Genomic DNA, 24,870 nt, shown 5'->3' with positions numbered 1-24,870 from the left:
AACGCTTATTGTAACTCACTCAAATTCATTTTAAAGACTGGGGAAATCCAGGAGTTGGAAATATTTTTGTATACTATTCTTCCAGACAAACTTTTCTAAACTAGGCGCAATTTGGTGAAACAAGCACCAGTAAAACCATGTCCACCCTGATAAGTTCATTTATAAAAGCAGACGACCTTATAATGGGAGATCCGTTGCAACAGAATGGAGACCTGCAACAGAAGATACAGCAGGATTTACAACAGAATATACAGCAGAATATCCAAGAGCCAGATACTAAAGTAAAGGCACCAAGGAAACCCCGGGCGAAAAAAAAGAGTTCTCCAGGCGAAGGATCGGGGACCAATACCAAAACCATTAAAGCACCAGGTTCGACAACGGAAAGAGTTGCCCAGGCCTGTGATAGGTGCAGAGCCAAGAAGGTGAAATGTGACGGACGTCAACCGTGCTCAAGCTGTGCTGCTACCGGATTGAAGTGTATTGTCAGTGACAAGCTTTCTAGAAGAGCATTTCCAAAAGGTTATACCGAAACTTTAGAAGAAAGAATACGTCAGCTTGAATCAGAAAACAAAAAGTTGGTGGGGTTGTTGGATATAAGGGATGAACAACTTGAACTACTTAATTCAAGCGTTGGTCACATTGATGAAGAACAAGCGAGAAACAAAAGGAGCCAACCAATAACTTCTTCGAATCTCTCACTTTTGAATAACGAGAATGGTAATGAGGTATTACATTCGCATCTTCATGATAAAGGGTGTCCTTGTGGATGCACAACCAATCCGCTGGCGGTTCACGAAAGGCCAGTTTCAATAGCCGGTTCTATATTTGACTCTAAGGCCACCGACAAGGTATCGATTGCAGGCTCGATTAATTTGAGTGATGATGACGATGAAGTGAGTCTTTTGAGTTTCAATGATGATCTGTCGATTCATACCAAAGATGATAATCAAAGATACCCAATTAAAGAAGTCACCCCAGCACCAGGAGCATTTGCAGCAGCTACTGCCATTGCTCAAATGCAAAAAAATAAAACCGCTAGTCAACAAGAATTAGATGAAACAAATAAACAACAACAGTTAACCAGACTTGTTGCAGTATCGATTCCTCGTAGTACCGAGGAGACTTTATTTATTCCGACTCTTCTCGCAAGAATTTGTCAAGTTCATGGTTATCATTCCAAACCAGCTATATTAACTGCCAATGCAATTGCTTCTTTAAAAGAAAATTCCAATGAATCCATGAAACCAGATGCATCCTCTCATGTTATGAACGAATTTCTCTTGAAAATTATCTTGAACCGAGTTGGAATTACCAAACTCGAGGATTCAGAAGCATCGTACTTTATACGAAGCATTAAATTGCCTACTTCGAGACTTGACTTGGACCATTTGGTCACAATCTATTTCCAGGATTGGGGCAATGTTTTCCCTATTCTAGATAAGAATTCTTTTTTGAAAAATTACATGAAGTTAGCCAATATACTTGAATCTTCCGATGCTCCTCTTCATTCAGAGGGTGATTCTTCCTATGAGCTGGTTGAAAAATTTGGTGCCATCATGGTTTTGGTATTAAGTTTAAGTTTGTTATCAAATAAATATAGTGAAATGTCATCAAAAAATCCAAATTCAAAAAATAAGGATGGAATCCTCCACCGTTATATCAAATCTTTGAACCATTACGATTATTTAATCCATGAATTCATTAAACCAAATTGTATTATTACCAAACACTGTTCAATTCAATCACTTCAAATATTATCTTTAGCCTTGCAATATTGTTTAGTTATTGGTGATATAATAACTTGTTATGAATTAAGAGGTAGAGTTATAACTATGGCTCAGCAATTAAGATTACACCGATGCCCTGCTGCTGTTTTAGGTATCGCTGGTAATGATGATGGTAATGTAAACTTAAGAAATTTCATGCAGGGTGAAAGACGTATTTTATTTTGGTGTATTTACTGTCTTGACATTTATTCTTCCTTAAACCTAGGTGTTCCAAGATTATTCAAAGATTTTGAAATTGAATGTGCCTTACCATTCAGTGGTAAAAATGATGACGACGACGATGATAATGAAAATATCTTGATTATAAATAATACCAAGCTTTCAATCGTGGGGAAAGTTTCAAAATTTGCATTAAGTGTTATGTTATATTGTAAAGTATTAGGTCATATTCTTGATTCAATTTTTTCAAGATTTGATACAACTAATGCCCAAGAAAAATCTTTAGAAAAAGATAGAATGCTTGATTGTTGGAGAAGAGAATTACCAAGTGACCTTAAATTTGAAGTTGATGTTAATGGCTTTTCATTAAAAGACCATAAAACTTTAGGTGATTCTGATGATAGTATGTGGAAAAACTATAATAAGCAACAACTAACTTTAATCTTTTTATATTATCATGCCAAAATTTTAATTTATTTACCCATCATCTCCAAATATGGTAACCACCATAACGTTGGTCTTTCAACTAAAGAACAATTGAGTAAAGGACAACATGATGTTTCCAACATAGTATCAAGTGTTAGTATGATTCAACAGTCATCTATTCAAATCCTTGAAGTTTTGAAAAGTCTAACCAAATATTCATCTTCTTATTTATTACCAGTTCCAATCAATATTGCAAGAGAACAAGCTAGATTCACCCTCCTTGTTGCTAAAGGTAGTCTTGACTATATAAAAGGTGGTCCATTATACCAAAACCTGAAGCAGTTATTATTAGATACCATATCTAATTTGAATCTAGAAAGTGGTAATGATATCCCCGGTGGGTTAACTAAAAATTCAGTCAAGCTATTGGAATTGGCAACTTTAAGTATTCTTGGATTAAATTTGAATAAGAATACTTCGAATTTGAAGAAAAGATTGAGTATGTCAATTCCAAATGCCCAACCAATCACCAAAACAGCGGTCGATCGTGGTAAGCAACTGCAATCCACCAATGGTCAATATAAAGCACAAGGACCAAGACATTCCTCAATCAGTCATTCCAATTCCATCACCAACAACTTAACTAGTGAATTTGACAATGATGAAATGTTCAATACGGCAATCCAAGTAGCCCCACATAGACAAAGTTTCGATGACAGAGCCATGCACTCAAACAATCTCAATCCAAACGGTTACGACTCAACTTTCCCTCCAAAACAGACCTCCATCAATCAAGAAGACTTCAATCTTGTTTTCAATAACAACAATAATTTGAACCAATTCACTAACATGAGTTCAAGTAATAGCAGTTCCGACAGCAATAATAATGGAGACAACGGCGACACCCCACCCGACGGTTTGGACAACATCCTTCAATTTGACCCATTCAAGGTCAATTTGAACAGACAGCTCATGATGAATGAATTTGCAGCCGATGGGTCCTTGGGGTTGGTTCCATTCTTGGACATGTCTCACGATGAGAACAGCGAGTTCAACCACGACATGACCCAGTCAAACGGAAGCCACTTCGAATGGCCATAAATCAACTTATATGTTAAATAGATCGTGTATACTAAATTTAAGAATCGTACTCTTTTTTTGCAATTAAAACACCCCCACATTGCGATTAACTATAAATACTGTGCGATCCGCCAGAAAAAACTCAAAAAACCCACACTTATTAAAAACATCAAGAACACTTATTAAACAACATCAAGACATGGCTACTTTTTCCAAGACTGGGTTCAAGACATTGAACTACAACTCTTTCCGCCCACACTATCCAGCAAGCTTCTACCAAATTTTACAAAACTACGTGGTTAATGGGGATAAATCACGAGTATTCCCCATCGACAAAGCGATCGACTTGGGATGTGGGTCAGGGGTTGCAAGTTACCCGTTGCTTAATTTTAGTAAGGAGGTTATTGGGCTTGATTTATCGCCGCTGATGATTGAGACGGCAAACTCCTTGAAAGCCGCCAGGTTGGAGGAAATGGGGATTGAGAACCAGGAGTCAATCCAGTTTGTCGCTTCGTCGGTCGAAGACTTTGTGACGAAGAAAGAAGACAATTCATTGACCAAAACAGACTTGGACATTGAATTGGAGTCGGTTGATTTGATTACTGCTGCTCAATGTATCCATTGGTTTGATGACCACGAATTGTTTTTCAGAAAAGCATACAAGCTATTGAAACCCGGTGGAGTGTTAGCTTATTGGTACTACATCGATCCGGTCATCACCAATTTCAGTAACGGTCAGACGATTGATGCTGACTCGAAAGCGGAAATTTTGCGTAAGCTCGATGACTTGTATCACAAATATGTTTACCAGGATCCAAAACTTATGGGTCCGCATTGGGAACAACCGGGTAGAGACATTTTGAAGAACGAGTTGGAGTCGGTTAATGCCAAAATCCCCCGTGATTTATACGTTGACATACAACAATCCAAGTTTAGACCTTCCACCGATCCGGTACCAAAAGAACAAGACCTCAACATCGTCAAGTCCAACACTGACTTGAAAGCTTTTGAAAACTACATTGGTACTTACAGCGGATACCACAATTACAAACAGGCCACCGGGGACCCCCATAATTTGATCGAGTCCTTGATGAGAGAAATGGAATCATTAATTGGCGACAGATCCACCACCCACATAGACCTCACCTTCAACACCGGCTACGTTTTCATGAGAAAAGCTTCCCAATGAACAAACCCCAACTTGATGCAAAAAGTTGGAGGGAAATTGGTGTACAAAATTGAAAACTGGTTTTTTGGCCCTCAACAAAAAATTGGCTGAAAAAGAAAAAGAAAAAAAAAAAAACTAAAAAAAAAAAAAAAAACTAGACAGAAAAACAGCTGGACCACGCGGAGACATGACAATTTCACTACAAGACAAAAAGGACAGCTTGATAAGAAGTGGATAACTATTCTTCATTGGAATATTAGGATATATTGAATACAGAGAGATGTTGTTTAGACTTCCAATGCTACTATTGAAACTCCTCGGGGTTACATTTTTCATATGGATAACATTAACCACAATAATACCCCAAACATTACTAAAATATACTAATTGTCAAATTCAACAGAATAAATTTGAAAAATCGAATTACCCATATAATTCGATAACTTCACCTACACCATTACCATTGCTGAATAGTAGTGTATATTTTATAATTGGCCATCCCGATGATGAAGTGATGTTTTTCAGTCCTTCATTGATTGAAATAACCAAGAAGAAACATAATAATGATGTTAAATTAATATGTTTTTCTAAAGGAGATGCGGTTGATGAATCTTTTGGAAAGATAAGAGCTGAAGAATTGAAGCAATCAGCTAGAATTATTGGAATTGAATCAGAAAATGTAATCATACTCGATAATTTTAAAGATGGAATGAATGAACATTGGAGTATTGAAGATATTAATCAATCATTAATTAATAAAATTGGAACATCTCCACCAAACAAAAAGGATGTGATTTTCATTACATTTGATGATCAAGGAGTTTCCAATCATCCAAACCATATATCATTATATTATGGAACCAAACATTTTTTCACAAAATATTATCAAAAAAAATATCCCAGTAAATTATATGTTTTGAAGAGTTTGAATTTTCTTGAAAAATATTCATTTACTCTATTAACCAATGTTGAGTTATTCATTGATCAATTATTCAAATTTATTATCAATAATGTATTAAAATTAAAGATCAATATTGATATTAGTTTTTTCAGTAATAATAATCATTCATCATCATCATCAATCAAAGTTTACTCGGATTTGAATATGTTGAGTGTTAGTTATGCAGCAATGGCTTATGGTCACTTTTCACAAATGGTGTGGTTTAGATATGGTTGGTTAATTTTTAGTAGATACTTAACATTTAATCATTTAATAGAGTATAATTAGTTTAATTTATAATATTTTCAAAACCAAAATGATTTTGACACCAGTTTGAACCATGTTCAAAATATTCTTTTCTAGATATACTTAATTTATCAATAATATCATTATTTACTAAATTTAACCCACCATGCCAATTTACTTCATCATAATTCTTGAATAAATTTGGTTTTGATTTAACAATCCAGTCACCGGGTAATTCTTTTTTCAACTCATAAAGTATCCTTTCCTTAAAATTAGATAAATTAGTGGTACCACCAACAAAAGTTATATTACCCGATAATAAAGGCCTGGTAATCTCGGGACACGACATGATTGATTCAACAATTAAATCAATGATATTCTTGAAAGGTGTAGATTGAATCATTGAATTATTAGCAGAAGTTGAATTATTATCAAAAATAACCTCGGGATGAAATATCGATTCCGGAACACTAAATCGTTCATCAAATAATTTTAATGATTGGACATCTTGTGATAACTCTGTATCTTTGGTACGTACATATCCAGTAATTGTAGTCTTGAAGTCTGGTAATACAAATTCACATTTAGAGTCTAATTTATTTTGTAAAATTTTATTAAAATCATTAGCAACAAAACATGTTTGTTCTTTAATAGTATTGATTAATAAAGGCTCATCAGTTATATCGTAATGTCGAAATGAAATTAAATCTCTTAATAATCCATTCAATAATTTACCCCCGATTGGTAATTTTTTAACTCCTTTCCACCAAACTTTCTGATAAATTACTGGGATTATCCAGGTTGATTGGAATCCAGAATCAATTATTAAATTGAAATCATTTGGCTCTGCTTCAGTTTTATTCAGCCACGGCGCTAGCGATGCCGGGGCACATCTATAATACTCATTGAACCCATACTCTTCAAATATTATTTGGTCAGTATTGATTGATAATTGGGGTAATTGAAATGGGGTTTCAGTTAATGTTAAATGTATCGATGATAAATCTAGCTCCTTCTTAGGTGATAACTTATCTAAAGTATAGTCCCAGATTGGTTTCTCTGTTTCCCATGAAGTCAAATGTCCTTGCTCGTGCGGTCTTTTGATATTTATCCCACTATAGTTGTTCGTTTGCGTTAAGTAGTCATTACCAATATATATCAATCCATCTTTCGTTCTTGATATCGAATTCTGGGTTTTCAATGCATTCAGCGCATTGTTTTCGTTATAGTCGCCAGTACTGAAGCCAGCCTTGATGCTATATGACCCATTATCAACAACCAAGTACTGTTGGGACATCCTTCGACCTGGTAATACAGTAATTGAATCGGTATTTATGTCTTGATGCCTGAAAAATTATTGTTATATATCTGGTGTCTAGGTGTGCTGTTTGACTCAAGCACGACCTTTTTTATAATCAATTAAAAAGTTACTAATGATACTCCATGCTATAGCATGGCTACATTGATTATGATTCTATGTGATAATTAATTGGAGTCGTTTCCCGTGTGTCCATTCAATTGGTGGGGGTTATCAATTTTTATTTGTGCCCGTTATTTCACGTGTACAGAGGTTCTACCTTCAAAAAATGTGGAGACGAAAGAACGGCTGACTCCAAAGGAACCTCCTGACTCAACCACGGCGTACTCCGTTGGAGCCACTACACTTTGGACAATTCCAAAAGATTCTTACAATTGAAGTATGAAAATTAGACTGCTTGTTTATCGGCGATGGTCTGATAATTGCGCATTGTGCTCCATAAACGGAGCTTAAAGTTGCAACCTGAACCCATAAACCAGGATATCTCCAGAAAACAATGTTGCTCTTGAAAAGAAAACCAATACCTACGGTTTTTCTATGTAGTTATAGAGGAATCCATCCAGTACTTGACGGATTCACTGAGAGATGAGTTCAGATGAAGCCAATTTTGTCTTGATTTTTTTTTTTTCTCTTTATGTGCGAGAGTCAGCTAATTTTTCAAAAGCTTCTTCTATTATCAAAAGCTTCTTCACTTCTCGAACGCTTGAGTTTGTAATCCATATCCTTGTTGTTTTCGCGGGAAGGTCCGTCAGCTTTTGGAATTAATGTTACTGTGTTGTTAGAAAGAAATACCCAATAGTTTAGACATAAAGAGTTACCGGAATCTCTTATAGCCACAATTTTTGACTAATTCATCTAAAGAATTAAAGGGGACCAAGATGCCTTTACTTTCCCGTGTGTTGAACCAGCATGCAGAGAAGAAACACGATAAGTCAGAAGGATCGGGATCTTCGAACCACCACAAGCCTTTGCTTTCTCCAACCATGTCCCAGCATCACCTTTCGGGTCTTGCATCCTCTTCAACATCTGCCAATTCTCCTAGCTTAACCATGTCCATCAATGTTGAATCTCCTCCTATAATTCTATATGGGCAGCCTCATGAATCGTCTGGCTCGATTATTTCGGGTCTCTTGTCGCTTGATATCAAGCTTCCACAAGCTGGCCAGCTTCATCCAACATCCTCGCATCCGACTCCAACGCAATCCCATTCGAATTCAAGGGTTTCAACTCCAGTAAGAGAACTTTCTTCTCCAAGCTTAACCACGGTGTCGTCTCACGCTTCAATGGCTTCGCTTGCAACCAATACCCCTCCTCCTTTTGAAGAATTTGAATTGGAAAGTGTAACTTTGCTGCTTGTCCAAACCATTAGATATACTCGACCATTTTTAATTCCTTCTTCATCGGTAAACTCTTGCAAAGACTGTTCAGTGAAAAAGAATGTATTGGCCCGTTGGGATGTTTTAACTTTGAGGACCCTGTTTTCAATGGGTACTCACGCATATCCGTTTTCCCATTTATTGCCTGGTTCATTACCAGCATCTTCTAAAATTGGATCAATTCACTCTCATTCATACGTTAAGTATGATTTGATTGCAGTTGCCAAATCTCCCAATAGTTCTAAAGATATATCGGTTAAATTACCATTAAATATTTCAAGATCAATACTTAGGGGTCCTGATCGTAATTCACTTCGAGTATTTCCTCCAACTGAAATCAAAGCAAGTGCAGTTTTACCTAGTGTTGTTTATCCCAAATCGAGTTTCCCAATTGAATTAAAATTAGATAACATTGTTAGTAATAATTCTGATAGAAGATGGAGAATGAGAAAATTGAATTGGAGAATAGAAGAGCATATTAAAATTAAAGCAGATACTTGTGCAAAACATCAATCTAAATTGAACAGTATTGAAGAATCCCAAAAGAAAGTTATTCTACATAGAGAGTTAAAATCTGGATCATCTCATGGTAATTCTACCGATAATCATGGTAATTCGGGTAATGGTCCAAGTAAAAGTAGTGGACTTCATCATAGTACCATTCAAACCAATATGTTTTTATCAACCTGTCCTAGTGCACACTTACAAAGTCAAATTGCTCAACAATTAGAAAATAATGAAAATACTAATCCAGAACACAGAGATATCGATATCCAAGAAGAAAATCCGGAAGTTATTCAACCAACGGGACCTGCAAATGAACTTCGTAATTTTGTTGAAGATTTCATTGCTCCCGTTAACTCAAATAATTCTAGTATTTCAAATAATAATATAAATAATGGGGAAACTACTGAGGCTTCAAGTGATCCTTTTGATTCAATTGATCCTGCTAAAGAAGAGCTATATCTTGATGAATTGCGAACCATCAACCACGGAGAAATTAAATCAGGCTGGAAATCAGACTTTAGTGGACGAGGGAGAATTGAATTGGTTGCAGATATCAGTGCAATAAATTCGTCCACCGGATTAACTCGTCATGTTACTAAGAAATCCTCTGACGATCCCAAAACTGATGATCATCATGAAGGCTTGAGAAATGGAGCGAACATCGCTTGTGATATCGATGATCCAAGCTCGGGGATTTATATTAATCATACCTTAATTATAGAAGTTGTTGTTGCGGAAGAATTGATTAGTGCTAACAATACCAATACTAGACTTACCCCCGTTACATCAGCATCATCTACAAATGCAACCCCCAACCCTGTTGCAGACTCTCCTAGCTCCAACACAAGACACCAGAGTCATCCAGTAGGTACTCCAACTGGAGCTGCAAGAGTTCTTCGAATGCAATTCAAGGTTATCTTTACCGAGAGATCAGGATTGGGTATTGCCTGGGACGATGAAGTTCCTCCAACATACGAAGATGTTAGAACTCTCAGCCCTCCCACTTACCAAGAAACCAGTGGAACCAGCACTCCAAACTCACTCATGGGCTCGTCCTTTTTAACTCCTCCTCCAATGGCTGCTCATCGTAGCACCCCAGGAGTAATCTACGGAATAGGTGACACTCCCGTATACGGTACGTTTGATGGCTCGAACCAAAGAAGTATCGATGGAATGGTTGATTTGGATGAACGCATCCAAGAATTCACTCTATAAATTTCAATTCTTGTCCTAATTTCCTTCTTGTATCCTATTTTTTTCACTTCTTCTTACTGTCATTTCACTCTTCTTTCAATATATTCTGTACCAAACGACTTCCTTCTTCTTTTGTGTAGTATATTTTGTGTTTGTACAAACGTCGTCTAAACCGCTATAAACAAGAAGATGAATCCTGCTATCACTGGCTTCTACCATAAACCAGGGTGCATTTTGTTTTTCAGAGTCTTTATTCATGTATATTTTTGCTAATTATTCATCTTCTTTTCCTTCTCTGATCTATTATTTACCATCTTTTTCACAAAGCAAGACCAAACATCCTTTGATCAAGATGCAACACTTATGTACTTCAACTTAAATCTTGACAAGAAACGAATTACAAAACACTAAAGTAATAATGGTTTTTGCAAAATCCAATTCATCTCGCGTTGCAAAATAACTCTACAGCCAGCATCTTCTCTTGTTCCACCCATTGCACTGGTCTACCACCCCACCCCACGTCTGACGTCTGTACAAAAGGCAATCTTACGAATACCAGGAAGACTTTTCCCAAGTATGAAGACCTGGTGAAGACCTGGTGAAGCTCCCGTGCCTTTTGCTATGGTCTCTGCTCTGAACTGCACACAATTCTAAAGGAAAGAAAGGAAAAAAAAAATGTACATTTTTTTCTTAGAGCTATCAACAGGAGTTTGATAATCAATTGCTTCTTCTTCTTTTCTACTTATGAAATACTGTTGGTAAGGTATACCTCTTAAGCCGTTACTTTCTTTGATAGTATATATCTAGGCAAATTGAAGTTGTGTTTGCAATCAATCGTGTCTGAAGTAATTTCTCTTTTTTTTTTTTTTTTTTTTTGAATTTCAAAGTAGAGTTACATCACAAGCCTGCGAATCGTTGAAACTTTTTCCAATTGTCAATTCTTGAAGGTATACTAAGTGGGTTATAGGAATCTGGTTCAAGTGTTGTGTGGCCGAATAGAGATATCTTGTTTTGTCGATTGTTGGTTGGAAGCGTGTAAAATACCAACCGAAGAAGAGAAAAGTCTGGGTTTGAAAACTGGAAAGTTCAGAAAAGTCTTGGTTAAAAGAACGGAAAACAATATTGGCATTCTTCCTGCTAATCGTCAGCAATGGGTCATAGTGAAAGCTGGAGGGATAATGCTTTGCCCAATGTAAGCGTTGAAGGGGCATCCTCCAATCATTGTACATCCCCAAAGGTAGATCGGTCTCCCAAGACACCAAAATCTCCTTCATTTTACTTGGGTGAGGAAGAAGATAAGGCTGGTAATGATATTCAGAAGCCATCAATCAATATTTCCAATTACAATCTGTCTTCAGAATTGAAGGTTCCTAAAAGACAAGATAAATTACCCCCGGGTAGACAAAAATTATCGATTAGCACAAATCTTCATCCTTCTCGAAATACCAACTCGAGCTCATTTTTGGATTCTCAGCTGGTTGTTTCTTCTCAAAGGGAACCTTTTTCTAATATCGATAATATTTTACAATTCCCAATTGAATCTTCTCATGCTTATTCATATGCACATCTTTCTCCAAATTCTTTAGCTCTAAGACTCAATGTTTTGAAGAGATCTTTACAAATATTGAAGGATAGACCCAGTTTATATAAATCAATGAGTGTCAATCGTGAAAATAATGATGATTCTTTAACCACCACCACAACTAACGAAGGTGATTTCCCTTCAATCGATCCAATGATGAAAAAGCCAAATCCAAATGCTAGATATAGCGTAAGCAGTATCGGTAGCAATAGTTCTTATGATAGTGATAACGTCAAGTTATCCCAATTAATTAATTATAATGATACCGATGATAAATTATTGAATTCTTTCAAATCTGGTAATCGACCATCTTCCTTTTATAGAAATCCTCTGGCAAATAATAGTGGTGACTTGTATTTACCTATTCCAGATCAAACTAATAACCTTAATAATAACAATAAATTGAAACTACAATCAAATGCATCATCTGCCGCTTTGGCAGCTTTTTTCAGACCTCCAATGAAAAGATCTGATAGTTTACCTGTCAATCAATTATATTCTCATAAATTTGCATCCGCTTCATCTCTTGAACTTCAATCTCCTGAAATGAAAGAATCTAAATCTCGTTCTGCATCAACTTCTTCAACAAAAGAATCAAAAATTCAAAATTCAAATAAACGAGTTAATAAAGATTTAAAAGATATCGTGCAATTACTTGAAGATGATGAACTGGCTTTAGCTAATCATACAGATATTGCTTCCACTCTACATGATTTATCCCTTTCCTCAAATAAAGAAGAAGATCAACGTTTAAAACAAGATTTCTTAAAAAATAAATTAATCTATGCTTTAGCTACTCCTTTTGTTGAAACTTCAGTAATGACTTCAGCTTTGTTGGGTGCTCCTAGCTCCGCTTCATCTGCTGCGATAACTCCTCTATCGTCAAACTTCAAACAATCGGGCTCCGCTAGTTATTTTAACCAAAATTTTTCTTCCGCTACTTTAAATTCTTTGAATATAACTCCATCGGTTACTCAACCTGCATCAGCTATTCCCGGATCTAATGGTAACAATCGTACTTTTCATTCGATTTCCCTGGGTAAACACGCTGCTCCCCAATCTGTTTTCACAGTTGAACTTGATAGTCCCTGGTCTTTGAAAGCTGCTAATGATTTGGCTTGCTTGATGTTTGGTGTCTCAAAAAATACAATAAGAAGTTTGACCTTAATGGATCTTATCGCTCCTCAATTTAGAAATTTTGTTACTGAAAGATTAACTCGTGTAAGTAATAGTGTTGGATTGAAATTTAAATCTAAAAATCAAGAAAGAAGTGCATCCCTTAATATTATATTCGCTGGTGAAATCATAGCGATTTCAAGACCCGGTGATAAACAGTATGCTTGGACGTCTATGTGGGCTAAAAGGAGGGGTGATCTTATTATCATTATGTTTGATCAAATACCTTGTGATGCTTTCGACGTTGTTATCCTGTGTGATAAAGAAAAATATACCGAAGAAGGCTACAAGATTCAATCAATAGATGAAATTGCTGGGAAACTTATTAATAAAAGGAACCGTGATAATATTAATCGAGTTGAAGCTTTAAGTGAAGCTATTGATAAAGATTTGAAACAAAATAATGACGACCCTGAGGATAATAGTGGCTTCATAAATTATTATTTACCGCAAGATATATCAGACAGTGAAAAAATTAATAGAACCCGTTATTATACTCTTCAAATCGATGGTGATGAAAATGGTAATATACCTTGTGCAGTTACTTCGAATCCGCTCGAGATAAATCCTGATAAATACGAAATTAAGTTAAAGTTTCACACTTTGCCATATATTGCTGGTATTTTTGTCTTAAGAGCTACTGATTTGAAAATTTTATCTTGTAATAATGCCATCGCTAAAAATTTATTTGGTCGCTCATTTGATGAATTGACACAACAATCAATAGATTATATAATACCTAAATTTTCAGAAATTTTACAAACTGGGTTAGAAATAAATGATGATGCTTTCAATATAGTCCCTGGTTTAGTGTTACCTGAGCATTTTTTTAGAAGGTATGATGCTGTGTTGCGTTATGAAAATGAAGCAGAACTCGATGATAATGATGAACCATTAAGTGAAGAGGAATTATTTTTAGGCTCTCACGGTATTGTTGGTCTTCATAGGGATGGGAAACCACTTTTTATAGATGTTCAATTGAGAGTTTCCGCAAATGATACTTACGTTTTATGGGTTACTTATTCAAGACAGTCTAGTAAAAACAATCATGATGTTTCTAAAGAACTCGATAAATTGAGTACTACTACTTCGTCTCTATCTTTATCCACTACGTCGACAGAGAAATCACCAGGTTTTAAACGTTCAAGATTGAATAGCAGTGATGACATTGACGATGTTGGCCTTCCTTCTCAATTGAAGTTGCTTCCTGATAATGAAGCTGATATACTAGAATTGAGTTATAGCAGTGCCGAGGTTAGTCGTCAAAATAGTACAAGAAGACCAAAAGCAAATACTTTTGCCATCCCAATAAGACACCTTAACGATGCATTGGCTGACGCAGTAAGCCCTGAAAGGATTGTTTCAAAACCTAGTTCGAAAAATAGAACTATTTCTAACAATGACTCTATTATGAGTCAAGATGATGATAGTCGCTCTTCTAGTCCCACAAACACCGCCGCTAGTAGTACTTCGGGAATCGATTCAAATACTGGTAATAAAGAGACGGAAGAAAAAGACCAGGGGGCCAAGTCCCCAGCACTTGGGGAGATCATGTCTTATAAGAAATATTCCGAAGAAGCAATTCTAAATCTAGAGAATACTGTATTAGCAGAAAAAATGGAGAAGTCTACCCAATGGCCCCAAAAAATTGGTGCCAAAAAGAGATCAAAGAAATTCTCCGAATTTAATGTTTTAAAAGACATGGGTGAAGGTGCTTATGGTAAAGTTGTTTTGGCTCAACACAAGGAAGATTCCGTATATAAAATTATTATCAAGTGTATCGATAAAGAGAGAATCTTGGTCGATACCTGGGTACGAGACAGATCCTTGGGTACCATACCTTCTGAAATTCAAATCATGGCCTTTTTAAATAATGAACCTCATCCAAATATTATGAGAATCATTGATTATTTTGAAGATCCAAAGTATTATTATTTGGAGACTCCCATCTTCGGAGATCCACCAGCAATCGATTTATTTGATTTCATCGAAATCAAAAAGGATATGACTGAGCTAGAATGCCAGTTTATTTTCAAACAAATTGTTCTGGCCATTTATCATCTACACAAAAATGGTATAGTTCATCGTGATATTAAAGATGAAAACATTATAGTCGACGAAAACGGAATAATCAAATTGATAGACTTTGGAAGTGCTGGTTACACTAAACTGGGTCCTTTTGATGTTTTCGTTGGAACTATAGATTATGCATCTCCTGAAGTATTACGAGGTGAAAAGTATGAAGGGAAACCACAAGACATTTGGGCTTTGGGTATCTTGTTATACACCTTACTTTACAAAGAAAATCCTTTCTATAATGTGGATGAAATTATGGAAGGTGATTTAAGAGTTCCTGGCGTTATTAGCGATAAGTCTTTGAACCTTATCAAAAGAATTCTCAATAAAGAAGTCGATCAGAGACCTACGATCACAGACATTGTTGAAGATGAATGGTTGGACATCTAACCTTTGTCTTCTGCTTTATTCATATTCAAACTTTGCATATTTTTTTTTTTTTGTATATATCAAATTTTCAATGTATAGTAAATTTTGTATGGTTCATTTTGTATATCAAAACTTTGTAGTAGAAGCGCGTCTTAGTTTTTAAGGTTTTTTCGAGGTTTTGAAGTAATGAGATTTTTTTTTTTTATACAAACTTCATTAGAATCTTGAAGACTCATTTGATAGTCCTGCTGGTTATAAGATTATGCTGCTGGGGGATCAAGTTCGTAAAGGAGACTTGGTTCTACCGTTTCTGTTTGAAGCTCGTCTCACAAATGCCAATAGCACGCGTCAATCGTATCCACTTTCAATCACTTTACTTCAAGTCCTAGAAAATATAGACATTACTAGCCTTCCTGATGACTTTCACAAGCAAAGGGCAACTTTCAAACTTGAAAAGGATATAGAGGAGATGAAGCTGAACTATTTCTACGTGAAAATCCAAAAACAGCTATCTGATAAAGACTGGGAAGTAGGACTTATGTATAAGATAATTGATCGATATTTTGGCCTAATCACCCTTCCAAAAGGTACCAAGTCTAAAGATATTGGATTACAGTTATCATGTCCCATGCCGTCATTTGACAGTAGCGAAGAATATCTTGCTTATTGGAAAACAGATCCAACACCTAAGAAGGGTGAGCAAATAACCAACTTTTCAATGAAACCGCCTACAATTCTTGATCAGCCCAAGCTAATGCATCAACCTGACTCTCCGATAACTTTAACCTCTCCACAGTCGGAAAATGATCCAATGAAGTTTCTTTATGCAAGATACTTCAGTATACTTTATTCTTTGAATACTCCACTAAGTTACTTTCCGAAAACTTCCTTGGTAAGATTTAAAAATTTATGTGATAACGATGGGCATAAAATTAAAGCAAATTTACAAAAACTTTATCTTACAATTAACGAATTCGATATCAGACATGAAGGCAGATTAGGCTTGTTAAAATCAGTTGATCGAACCGAAGTATCTTCTTGTAATACCAAAGAGAGATATGAAATAGAAAGCCAACAAGAGTTTGTGAAAAAGAATCATATACTGCCTTTACTTTCCAAGAACAGTGAAAGCCAGTTCAGCAAAGAGGCTTCATCAGATACTGCTGAGGTGAATTCTGTAAATGCTCCTATGACATTAGAGGAAAAGTTAAGTGCATTAACACTAGATCTTAAAGTTAGAGAAGCTCAGCTTCAAATTTTGATCTCTTTGGAACTCATTTCTCTTTTGGAGATTCAAGAAAATGTCTTTCTAGATCAAAATTTGAAACGTCAAGAATCCGAGTTTGAGAAATCAAAGAAAGCTGTTAAACCATCTCTCGTGAGGAAGAGAAAGAATAAGTCTTCGAAAAAGATCATGCCTACTTTCTTGGGTATGGGTATCAATGTTGATGAGCTGAAAGTTTTAATAAATGAGCCCACAACAATAAAAATAGACGAATACTCCTTATTTTCCTCGATGACTACCCTTGTTGATAGAATGGGTATTTGGGATACTCTAGCTGGAGTAACAACTTCTAAAAAGGATGATAGCGCATTTGGATTTGTTGCTTATGTTCTAATACCTTATTTCAATAGGAAACTTCCATGGGTCATCAAATTTATAATCAATAAATTCAAATCCCTGAATCCCAAACTTGTACCTAAAAAGGATAGGCGTTCTAAAAGCAGCAATGGTTCAGAAGACAAAAAAGTATCTAAACCTGGTGTCCCTATTGAAAAAGCAGATTCTTCATCCAAACCCAAAGATCGCTCATCAAGATTCCCTAAAAAACCTTTGGGGTCTCAGAGAGTGCCTTTTCTTCACAAATCTTCATCTTCCAGTCGATCAAATAGAGAATCATCTCTCAGTGACGATTTGCTCCCAGCTTTTGCTTTGAAAAGATCCAAGTCTTCTCTTTCTACTAAGAATCTTGAGCGGCGACAAGTTGACATATCGGTGAACTTGAAAGACGATTCTAAGATAAGTAAAAGCAAGTCATTGACTGAAAATGACAAGCTTAATCGTAATAAGAATTTGGACTTCAATAAGCCTTCTATTTTTGGTGATGCTAGAAGAATTAAATCTACAGCTAACTCATTCAAGCCTGTGGAATCGACTACTCAAATTGAGGCCACCCCTGCAAAGAAGATGAATGGTAATCCCGTGAGATCTCATGAAACCATTATTACTGCAACACCTTCGAAAGACAGAATTTTAAAGCAAAGCCAACTGACACTCACTATTAGTCAAACGCCAACCATTGATCGTTCCTCGACAACTATAATACCTGTTTCCACTGCAAAGCAACCATCTGTATCAGAAAGATTGATGGAGATAAATTTGAAACCACCTTCCTACAATCAAGCAATTACCTCTTCACCTGTTCATGAAGGAAGTGAGGTCACTTCATCCCCAGTTGCTGAAAAACGCCATGAATTTACAATTCCTGATAATTCTCCTGTAAAATATGGTATCACTTCTTCCCCAGTAATCGATTCGAGCGAAAGACTGAAACGCAAAAGACCTGGTGAACCAGTTAGTATAACTGAATCTCCGTTTTTCAATTCGACATTGAATGGTTCACCGTTTTCTTCCAAAGGGAAAAGCTTATATAACGATTTGAATGCCGCAAGAAGTAATTCTGTGTTCAGAAGAGGTAACGTACGCAAAAGAATGAAATCCGATACCAAAATAGCATCTATGAAACTCCAGAACGAAATAGGTAACGGTCAGGAAACTGACGATGACGAAGAAGTCACTAAAAACGCCAATGAAAAAATTCCAAATTTACAGCTTCATCTCCACAATGGTCATGATAATGATGTGGAGGAACAACAGGCCAACTCGCAAAAGTTAGATGATGATTCTGATTCTGACTTTGAAAGGTTAACAAAAGCATCAGAACTGAAATCTATTAAGACATACAGTAAATCGAGGCCATCTATACTGACTCATCCTTAACGAATTCCTTTACGATTTAATGATTTAAATGTATTATAGCATAGAAACTTTCCGATTATTCTTTCTTTTTTATATTTTCTTTTTTGCATTTATCGTTATACATGATAATTAATATACAATTTATTAAGAATACAAAGGCAGTAAAGCTAGTATATCAAATACTTAATTCACCGAAAAAGATACCTCTTGTGATGTCTTTTGCATCTTCTTGAGCTAAAATTAGATCTGCAATTGTTGAACCAACCTTATCATTTAATTTTTCTTTAACTTCATCCGACAATGCTGAAGCAGAATCTACCTCCATGTCATCTTTCGATAATTTTTCTTCAACTTTTGTTTTTCTTAAAGTATCCAATGTGGTATTTAATAAGATATCCTTTTCGTAATCGGATTTATTTCCTTCAAGTATTACCAGTTTGCACCACATCTTCAAATTTCCAACGAGGACCAAGTTTATGACTTCGGAACCCATATTTTTCAAGCCTAGTAAAGCCCCATAATGAGTACCTGTTGGTTTAGAAGGGTCTAACAAAGCTCTTAATAAAGTTCTAGTTACTCTTGGCCTAAGGGTTGAGTATGAGTTACCGTAAACTTTAATAACATGCTCTAGCAAGATTGCAGCAAATCCTCGAAGTGTTATCTGAGCCTCAAAGGCTTGTTGGGATTGAGAGTCTGAAAGATCTTTGATTGGAGGACCAATTCTTTTGGCAAGTAATAACGTAAGTATACAAGGCATCAAAGCATGAACATAAGGATCGAGGAAAATTGTTTTATTATCTGCCAAAGCAGAGATGACCTCAAGCATAGTTGTCAAAATATGAATATTCGATAATTGATTAGTGATCTGTTCAGAAACAAATTGAATAAAATAAGGAACTAATTGATGAAGACCCGGATCGTTGGTTAAGGAGGTGATAGCGGCATGTTTTAAAGTCTCCTTTTCAGGTTCAGTTGAAACTAATACTTCAACAACTTTATCGAAATATAATTTCAATTCTTTTGACAATACATGTTTAACCAAAGGTTTAATGTCAGTTTCTTTATCGTTAGTGGCAGATTTCTTACCCTTCAAACTAACTGAAGTATCTTTCGCATCTGATGCGCTGGAAGCACCAGTATTGCTCAATATATCATTTCCAAGAATAGATGAGGTGGCACCTCTTATTATAGGTGGTAAGTTTTTAATTTCCGAAGGAAGAGGATTTTGAGGAATCATTGGTTGAACTCCTTCGATAGCTAACCAATGAGCAGTGAAAGTGGTTTGTCTTGGAACCTTTGGCAATTCTTGGTTGATAAGTTTTTCAAATTCAACCTCGTGGTCGTCAACATAGTACAATGTTTGGCCACCAGCACCAACTAAGGCCTCTTTAAAAGCCAATGGTTGAGAATTGTCGTATCCATATAACGGTTCGATGTTAAGAACACTTAACGCGTGGTTTATATCATCTGTCATTAACAACTTCCGTTTGGAATGTCTCATGAACTTGATTGCCGTTTCCAATATTTCATGAATACGATATTCGACATCCATTGCAAGATTTTTGGCAGCATCTTCTGGAACATTTATCCCTAAAGACTCGGCAGCGTCCTTGACGGTATCGTGGGGAGACCATAACGTATGGGAAAGAGGCACTTTTGACCAGGAGTCCATCTTGAACAGTGTTCAGTCTTCTGTAGTCTTTGATGGATGGTTGAAAGAGCTTTGGTATTGAGTATGGAGAATTTATTTTGTTTTTTTTTTTCGAGTTGAAGTTTTTCATTTTCGAACTTCAAACTGAGTAACGTACTAACAGTTCATTAGATGTACAGGTATATGGAACTGACATGACTGTTCCTACAGTGATGTAATGGTGTTGCTATATAACTGGAATGGTATGGCCATATATGCTACACAAATGGAATGGTATGACTATATATGCTATATATGGCATGGTATGGCTACATATGGCTATATAAATACTGAGTCGTAAATCTGAGTCGTAAATCGTAGACAAACATGGAATACTAATGATCAGATCCTTGAAGTTGTAGGACTAGCTCATGATTGAGTTCTAATAGTCTTTTATTTTCGTTATCCAAAAACTCTACTCTCTTAGCCTTCTTTTCTAGTTCTTCCTGGTATCTTTTCAATTTTTCGAGTTCCAGTTTCTCTTTGAGTTGATCTAATTGATTTTTGGAGTCAGAGTAGCTTCTAGTTTTGGTCTTTTCGTCCAGTGGAGTGGGTTCATTGATGGAATGTTGTAAATGGCGGTATTCTTTCTCTAATCTCTCTTTACTGAGTTGAGCCATAATTTCAATTCCAGCACTATCTAAATAAAACAATTCACATAAGATTTGATCACATTTATCCTTATAAGTGCCTCTTATTGGGAAATACAGGGTTTCATATAAAGGATCCCGATTATTGCAAACTCTGGGAGTCGAGTATACCCCGGCACTACTATTAACATACCGTATATTTCCAACAAACTTCTTCATCAATTCATCATAGATACCTTTAATGAACCCTCCATTCAAGGTCGGCATCTCGTCCTGGTGGTCGGTGCCAACCGAAAGATCAAAATTACGATTATTCAATTTTATAGCTATCATCTCCCACGAATCTTGTTGAGCCGATTCTGAAGGCTGTAAATGCGGTAAATGCCAAAGCACCAACTCCAATAACGGACCCTTGATAGAGTCACGTATTCTCTTCTGTTCTTCTTGATAATAAGAGTTTTTAGATAATCCAAACACCATGATTGTATAAGAAAGTAAGTAGTTGGTTTTGTTTGAAAAACTCGTTTGAATTTATGTGCTCAAAAAGTCATCCGTCTAACTTTTCTACATCAAGAGTTACAAGGAATGCAATTGATATGTTATAGATCTATATAGCCTTCACGATAGTCCCTTTTCAGCCTTGGACATCTTAGCCATTGATTTCAATTTGGCTTCACTCTCTTTACGTTGGGTTTGTTGTTTGTTGAAACGAAGCTCGGCTGCTTTTGCTGCTGCTTCTCTGGTACTGGCAGATTCCCTCGCTGAGCCTTCGGACACTGCTCTGGGATTGTTTGTCTCGTTATCGCCAAGTTTTCGACTGGGGTTGTTCGTAGGTGGTGTAGGTTTGTAATTTTGTTTTTCATTCAAGTTAGGGTCTTGCTTGGTTCCAAGTCTGTTTTCACTGGTGGCAAGCCTCGACTTACCGCTTGTTCTTTTGCTTGAAGGAATCTCCGTATCCTTTGATTTCGAGAAACAAGCTCCCATTGTATAGCGAATTCCCAATCTGTTATCAACCTCCTTTCAAGGGTGTTACGTCGTTTTTTCGTCTATTGCACCAAAAAAAAAAGATCAAAAAAAAGGTAATATAAAGAGATCACGAGATCCACAAACTACTGGCACGATTGACATTATTTAAGCATTAATTATAAACTATTAAGAGGTAATTATATAAGATCATTAAGCAATTTAAATATTTACAAGATAAAACCATAAGAACGTATCACTTCATTAAATTTTTGTAGATCAAATATCCATGAAAGGACGAGAGTCTTTTTTGAAATCAATGTTTCTTCTTAAATTAACAAATTGAGGAACAGTTATTTGAACGTTTGAATTGAAATGAGGATTTTCTTCAATGCTCAATCTCTTGATGCTGTCGAAATGTTCAATTTTCTTAGACCAATGAGTTAAAAATCTGGTTAATGTTCTTGAATCTTGAATGTAATCTTTATAAGCATTAAGAACGTTAAGATAGAAATCCTTACGGTCATTTGAGTATTGACTCAAGATGGTAGCATCACGCAAAGCAGCCCAATCAGCAATTGGAATATAAGTGAAACCAGATTGGTCTAAATGGGCCAAACTTTGATTCCACTTATGTAAAATCTCTTCTTCGGTATAATCATTAATTTCACCAGTTTTTTTCAAAGAAATCCGGTAAGAGACTGGAGTACGTTCAACGTTATAAATTGAATAATTTTGAATTAATTGTTCCAAAACAATTTTTTCACCCCAAGAATAATTACTAATGATTGTATTTAAGAAAAATTCATCAACTGGTTTAATATCAGCATAAATGGAAATAATGTATTTCAATTTTTCAAAAGATTCTGCGTTTAAAGTTGGATAAGTCTTGAAAAAAATCGTGAATAAAGTATTGTTCAAAATTGAATAACGAGAATTTAAAACATGACTGTTCTTTTCAGTATTATAATGAGCAATAGTAGAACTCCAAAAATACAAGATATTATCAATTGGTTCACTTAAATCATAACAATTCTTCAATAAAGATTCAACGTGAGGAACTTTCAAACGAACTCTATAAGGTAAATCATGAGAAACAACTTTATCAAAGAAATGTTTTGCAATTTTAATATCTTTACAAGAACCAATGAAGCATAAGTGTAAATCACTTAAGGCACCCAAAATCTTAACAGTGTCATTATTTTTCTGTTCATATAGCTTCAATAAAGCTTCTAAAGCATCTAAACCTTTTGAGTAATCTCCGGCGGTGATGGCGATTTTACCAATTGACGATAATAATTCATGACCAACGTAACGTCTTGAATTAGCACATTGAGAGTATATTTCTAAAACTTCTTCATAAGTGAAACGACCCGAGTCATAAGCAACTGGTAAAATGATTGCCAAAATTCTTGGTTCCAAGTATAAGTTACCAACATTTTTATCTAAAGCACCTTGTTCCCATAAGTTGGTCATTTCTGGATAAACACGTAACTGAGATAAAGCATAAAAGGCAAATTGTAAAGTACGTGCTTGTAAAATCGAATTAAATTCTCCATTTAAAATATAGTCAGCAAATTTTAAAACCCCGGCTTTTAATAAAACTTCATCGTTCAAATTTTCACTATTATATTGATCACTATCTCTATTTTTCGTTCCGGATAATCTACTGGTTCTATTATGAAAGATTGAAAAACTTAAAATTTGTGAATAACGAAATAAATCCATTGATGAGAAGGATTTTCTCAAAGTGGAATCTTCTAAGGAATCAATAAGTTGGGTCATGATTGGAATGAACTTGGCCAGTGGGTTGTTGTCCTTCCTGTTTCTAAACTCATTAGCACGACGAAGATTATCTTGAAATTTTTTCAACTTATAACCAGCATCGGCATTGGAACTTGGAGAGTCATACATTAAATGTTCATCGAGTCTTGGAGTGTAAACATTAGTATACCCCATACCACCAGCATTGTTTGCCGTGGTCGAAGCAGAGTTGGACCTGGTGAACATCGGAGCAGCGGCAGGGTAGCCTGGCATGCCACCAACATTATTATTGGCTTGAAGAGCATTGGATGTCGAGGGCAAGCTCAAGGTCCCCTTATTACTTCTGACTTTCAGCAACAACACCGGCCTGAAAGTCAGCTGGGCGTTGGAAGATATGATTCTGAACATGTTGCAGTTAATACTAGCGTCTTCTTAGCACTGGAGAAGTAGTAGTTGCCTTTGGATCGAAAATTTTTCGGTGAGTTTTAAATGACTTTTCGCACACAAATCTCAGGTGATGAAGTAAGATTAAAGTATCACCAGGTATAGTATTCCTGTTTGGTCAGTAGGTGAGGTATTGGTGTATCGAGTATGTCAAGTCGAGTATGTCAAGTCGAGTATGTCAAGTCGAGTATGTCAAGTCGAGTGTATCAAGCTTATAGAAGTTGGAGTATAGCATTTGTAGATTATTTATACAACGGTACTAAATCAGATGGAGTAAACCATAGAAAACCACACCATATTTCCGTTGGCTGAAATACGTTGGCTAAAAGTGGCTACGTTAACTAAAAGTGGCTACGTTAACTAAAAGTGGCTACGTTGGCTAGAGTTGACCTAACTTGGCTGTTAGATAGGTGAAATGTGAAATTGTTGCAAACATTCTGTTTGTAATTGTCATTTTTAGAACAAATGATGGACCTTTCTATGCGCTTAAGACGTCAGATGACTACTTGGTCCAGATCTTTTCGTATAAGTGGTAAGATAATTGTCCCCTGGTTGCACGTCATTAAGCTTTCATCTGGTGTTATTATTGGGTTTTGGGTAATCGTTCAACAATTAGCTGGAAGGGATTCTGTGGAAGTCTACTCCGAGCGTCGGTTATGGCCAGCTGATAAGATAACACAACTGCATGGTTCAATTCGTCTCGTATGGATTATCCATAGATAAACTTCTTTTGGCAGGGCCAACATTGTGATCAAGGCTGTATCAAAGAAGTAGCACCATTTTTGTTTTTATTTTTAAATGGTCCCTATTTCTCCTATCCTTGATGGGTCCTCGTACCCTCCGCTAGCGACTTCTGCCCTTCTCTGTCGTATGCTTAATGGCATTTGTAGGTTGTAGAGGAAAGTTTGATGATATTTCGAAATTTTTCGTACAATTTTTGAGATGAGAATGTGATTTTTTAGATTGAGATGACTTCTTTTTGAATTAACTACAACACAAGCGGCAACAACAATTGATAGAAAAGGTTTAGTATTT

General features: G+C 35.9%; 11 protein-coding genes across 11 annotated transcripts; 6 read left to right on the top strand and 5 right to left on the bottom strand.

Moving 5' to 3' along the window:
• Nucleotides 1-137: 137 nt before the first annotated feature.
• On the top strand, nucleotides 138-3,473 carry CAT8 (DNA-binding transcription factor; the record flags this gene model as incomplete). The annotated part of the gene is made up of 1 exon (XM_020223652.1): nucleotides 138-3,473. The coding sequence occupies one exon, from the start codon at nucleotides 138-140 to the stop codon at nucleotides 3,471-3,473; it is 3,336 nt and encodes a 1,111-aa protein (XP_020075091.1).
• A 175-nt stretch (nucleotides 3,474-3,648) lies between these two features.
• On the top strand, nucleotides 3,649-4,730 carry HYPBUDRAFT_142142 (uncharacterized protein; the record flags this gene model as incomplete). The annotated part of the gene is made up of 1 exon (XM_020219810.1): nucleotides 3,649-4,730. The coding sequence occupies one exon, from the start codon at nucleotides 3,652-3,654 to the stop codon at nucleotides 4,639-4,641; it is 990 nt and encodes a 329-aa protein (XP_020075090.1). The 3' UTR covers nucleotides 4,642-4,730.
• A 170-nt stretch (nucleotides 4,731-4,900) lies between these two features.
• Nucleotides 4,901-5,848, top strand: HYPBUDRAFT_112781 (N-acetylglucosaminylphosphatidylinositol deacetylase; the record flags this gene model as incomplete). Its single annotated transcript, XM_020218929.1, has 1 exon — nucleotides 4,901-5,848. The coding sequence occupies one exon, from the start codon at nucleotides 4,901-4,903 to the stop codon at nucleotides 5,846-5,848; it is 948 nt and encodes a 315-aa protein (XP_020075089.1).
• Nucleotide 5,849: 1 nt separating this feature from the next.
• Nucleotides 5,850-7,103, bottom strand: HYPBUDRAFT_112390 (uncharacterized protein; the record flags this gene model as incomplete). Its single annotated transcript, XM_020218900.1, has 1 exon — nucleotides 5,850-7,103. One exon carries the CDS (start codon nucleotides 7,101-7,103, stop codon nucleotides 5,850-5,852), a length of 1,254 nt encoding a protein of 417 aa, XP_020075088.1.
• An 899-nt stretch (nucleotides 7,104-8,002) lies between these two features.
• On the top strand, nucleotides 8,003-10,719 carry HYPBUDRAFT_127256 (uncharacterized protein; the record flags this gene model as incomplete). Its single annotated transcript, XM_020219371.1, has 3 exons — nucleotides 8,003-8,256; nucleotides 8,380-9,066; nucleotides 9,133-10,719. The coding sequence occupies 3 exons, from the start codon at nucleotides 8,003-8,005 to the stop codon at nucleotides 10,220-10,222; spliced, it is 2,031 nt and encodes a 676-aa protein (XP_020075087.1). The 3' UTR covers nucleotides 10,223-10,719.
• A 368-nt stretch (nucleotides 10,720-11,087) lies between these two features.
• On the top strand, nucleotides 11,088-15,425 carry FUN31 (serine/threonine protein kinase; the record flags this gene model as incomplete). The annotated part of the gene is made up of 3 exons (XM_020219809.1): nucleotides 11,088-11,861; nucleotides 12,021-12,348; nucleotides 12,406-15,425. Exons 1-3 carry the CDS (start codon nucleotides 11,352-11,354, stop codon nucleotides 15,423-15,425), a joined length of 3,858 nt encoding a protein of 1,285 aa, XP_020075086.1. The 5' UTR covers nucleotides 11,088-11,351.
• A 224-nt stretch (nucleotides 15,426-15,649) lies between these two features.
• Nucleotides 15,650-18,453, top strand: HYPBUDRAFT_12613 (uncharacterized protein). The gene has a single exon (XM_020219352.1). The coding sequence runs from the start codon at nucleotides 15,667-15,669 to the stop codon at nucleotides 18,403-18,405; it is 2,739 nt and encodes a 912-aa protein (XP_020075085.1). The 5' UTR covers nucleotides 15,650-15,666; the 3' UTR covers nucleotides 18,406-18,453.
• Nucleotides 18,454-18,559: 106 nt separating this feature from the next.
• On the bottom strand, nucleotides 18,560-20,056 carry TAF60 (Taf60p; the record flags this gene model as incomplete). The annotated part of the gene is made up of 1 exon (XM_020222341.1): nucleotides 18,560-20,056. The coding sequence occupies one exon, from the start codon at nucleotides 20,054-20,056 to the stop codon at nucleotides 18,560-18,562; it is 1,497 nt and encodes a 498-aa protein (XP_020075084.1).
• A 271-nt stretch (nucleotides 20,057-20,327) lies between these two features.
• Nucleotides 20,328-21,148, bottom strand: HYPBUDRAFT_153568 (uncharacterized protein). The gene has a single exon (XM_020221612.1). It carries the CDS (start codon nucleotides 21,142-21,144, stop codon nucleotides 20,410-20,412), a length of 735 nt encoding a protein of 244 aa, XP_020075083.1. The 5' UTR covers nucleotides 21,145-21,148; the 3' UTR covers nucleotides 20,328-20,409.
• Nucleotides 21,149-21,242: 94 nt separating this feature from the next.
• On the bottom strand, nucleotides 21,243-21,648 carry HYPBUDRAFT_167903 (uncharacterized protein; the record flags this gene model as incomplete). Its single annotated transcript, XM_020222783.1, has 1 exon — nucleotides 21,243-21,648. The coding sequence occupies one exon, from the start codon at nucleotides 21,646-21,648 to the stop codon at nucleotides 21,283-21,285; it is 366 nt and encodes a 121-aa protein (XP_020075082.1). The 3' UTR covers nucleotides 21,243-21,282.
• A 258-nt stretch (nucleotides 21,649-21,906) lies between these two features.
• HYPBUDRAFT_112579 (uncharacterized protein) lies at nucleotides 21,907-23,799 on the bottom strand (the record flags this gene model as incomplete). Its single annotated transcript, XM_020218912.1, has 1 exon — nucleotides 21,907-23,799. The coding sequence occupies one exon, from the start codon at nucleotides 23,797-23,799 to the stop codon at nucleotides 21,907-21,909; it is 1,893 nt and encodes a 630-aa protein (XP_020075081.1).
• Between the last annotated feature and the right edge of the window lie 1,071 nt (nucleotides 23,800-24,870).

This window comes from Hyphopichia burtonii, assembly GCF_001661395.1.
Source record: "Hyphopichia burtonii NRRL Y-1933 unplaced genomic scaffold HYPBUscaffold_6, whole genome shotgun sequence".
Classification (NCBI taxonomy): Eukaryota; Fungi; Ascomycota; class Pichiomycetes; order Serinales; family Debaryomycetaceae; genus Hyphopichia; species Hyphopichia burtonii.
This window is presented reverse-complemented; position numbering and strand designations above follow the sequence as displayed.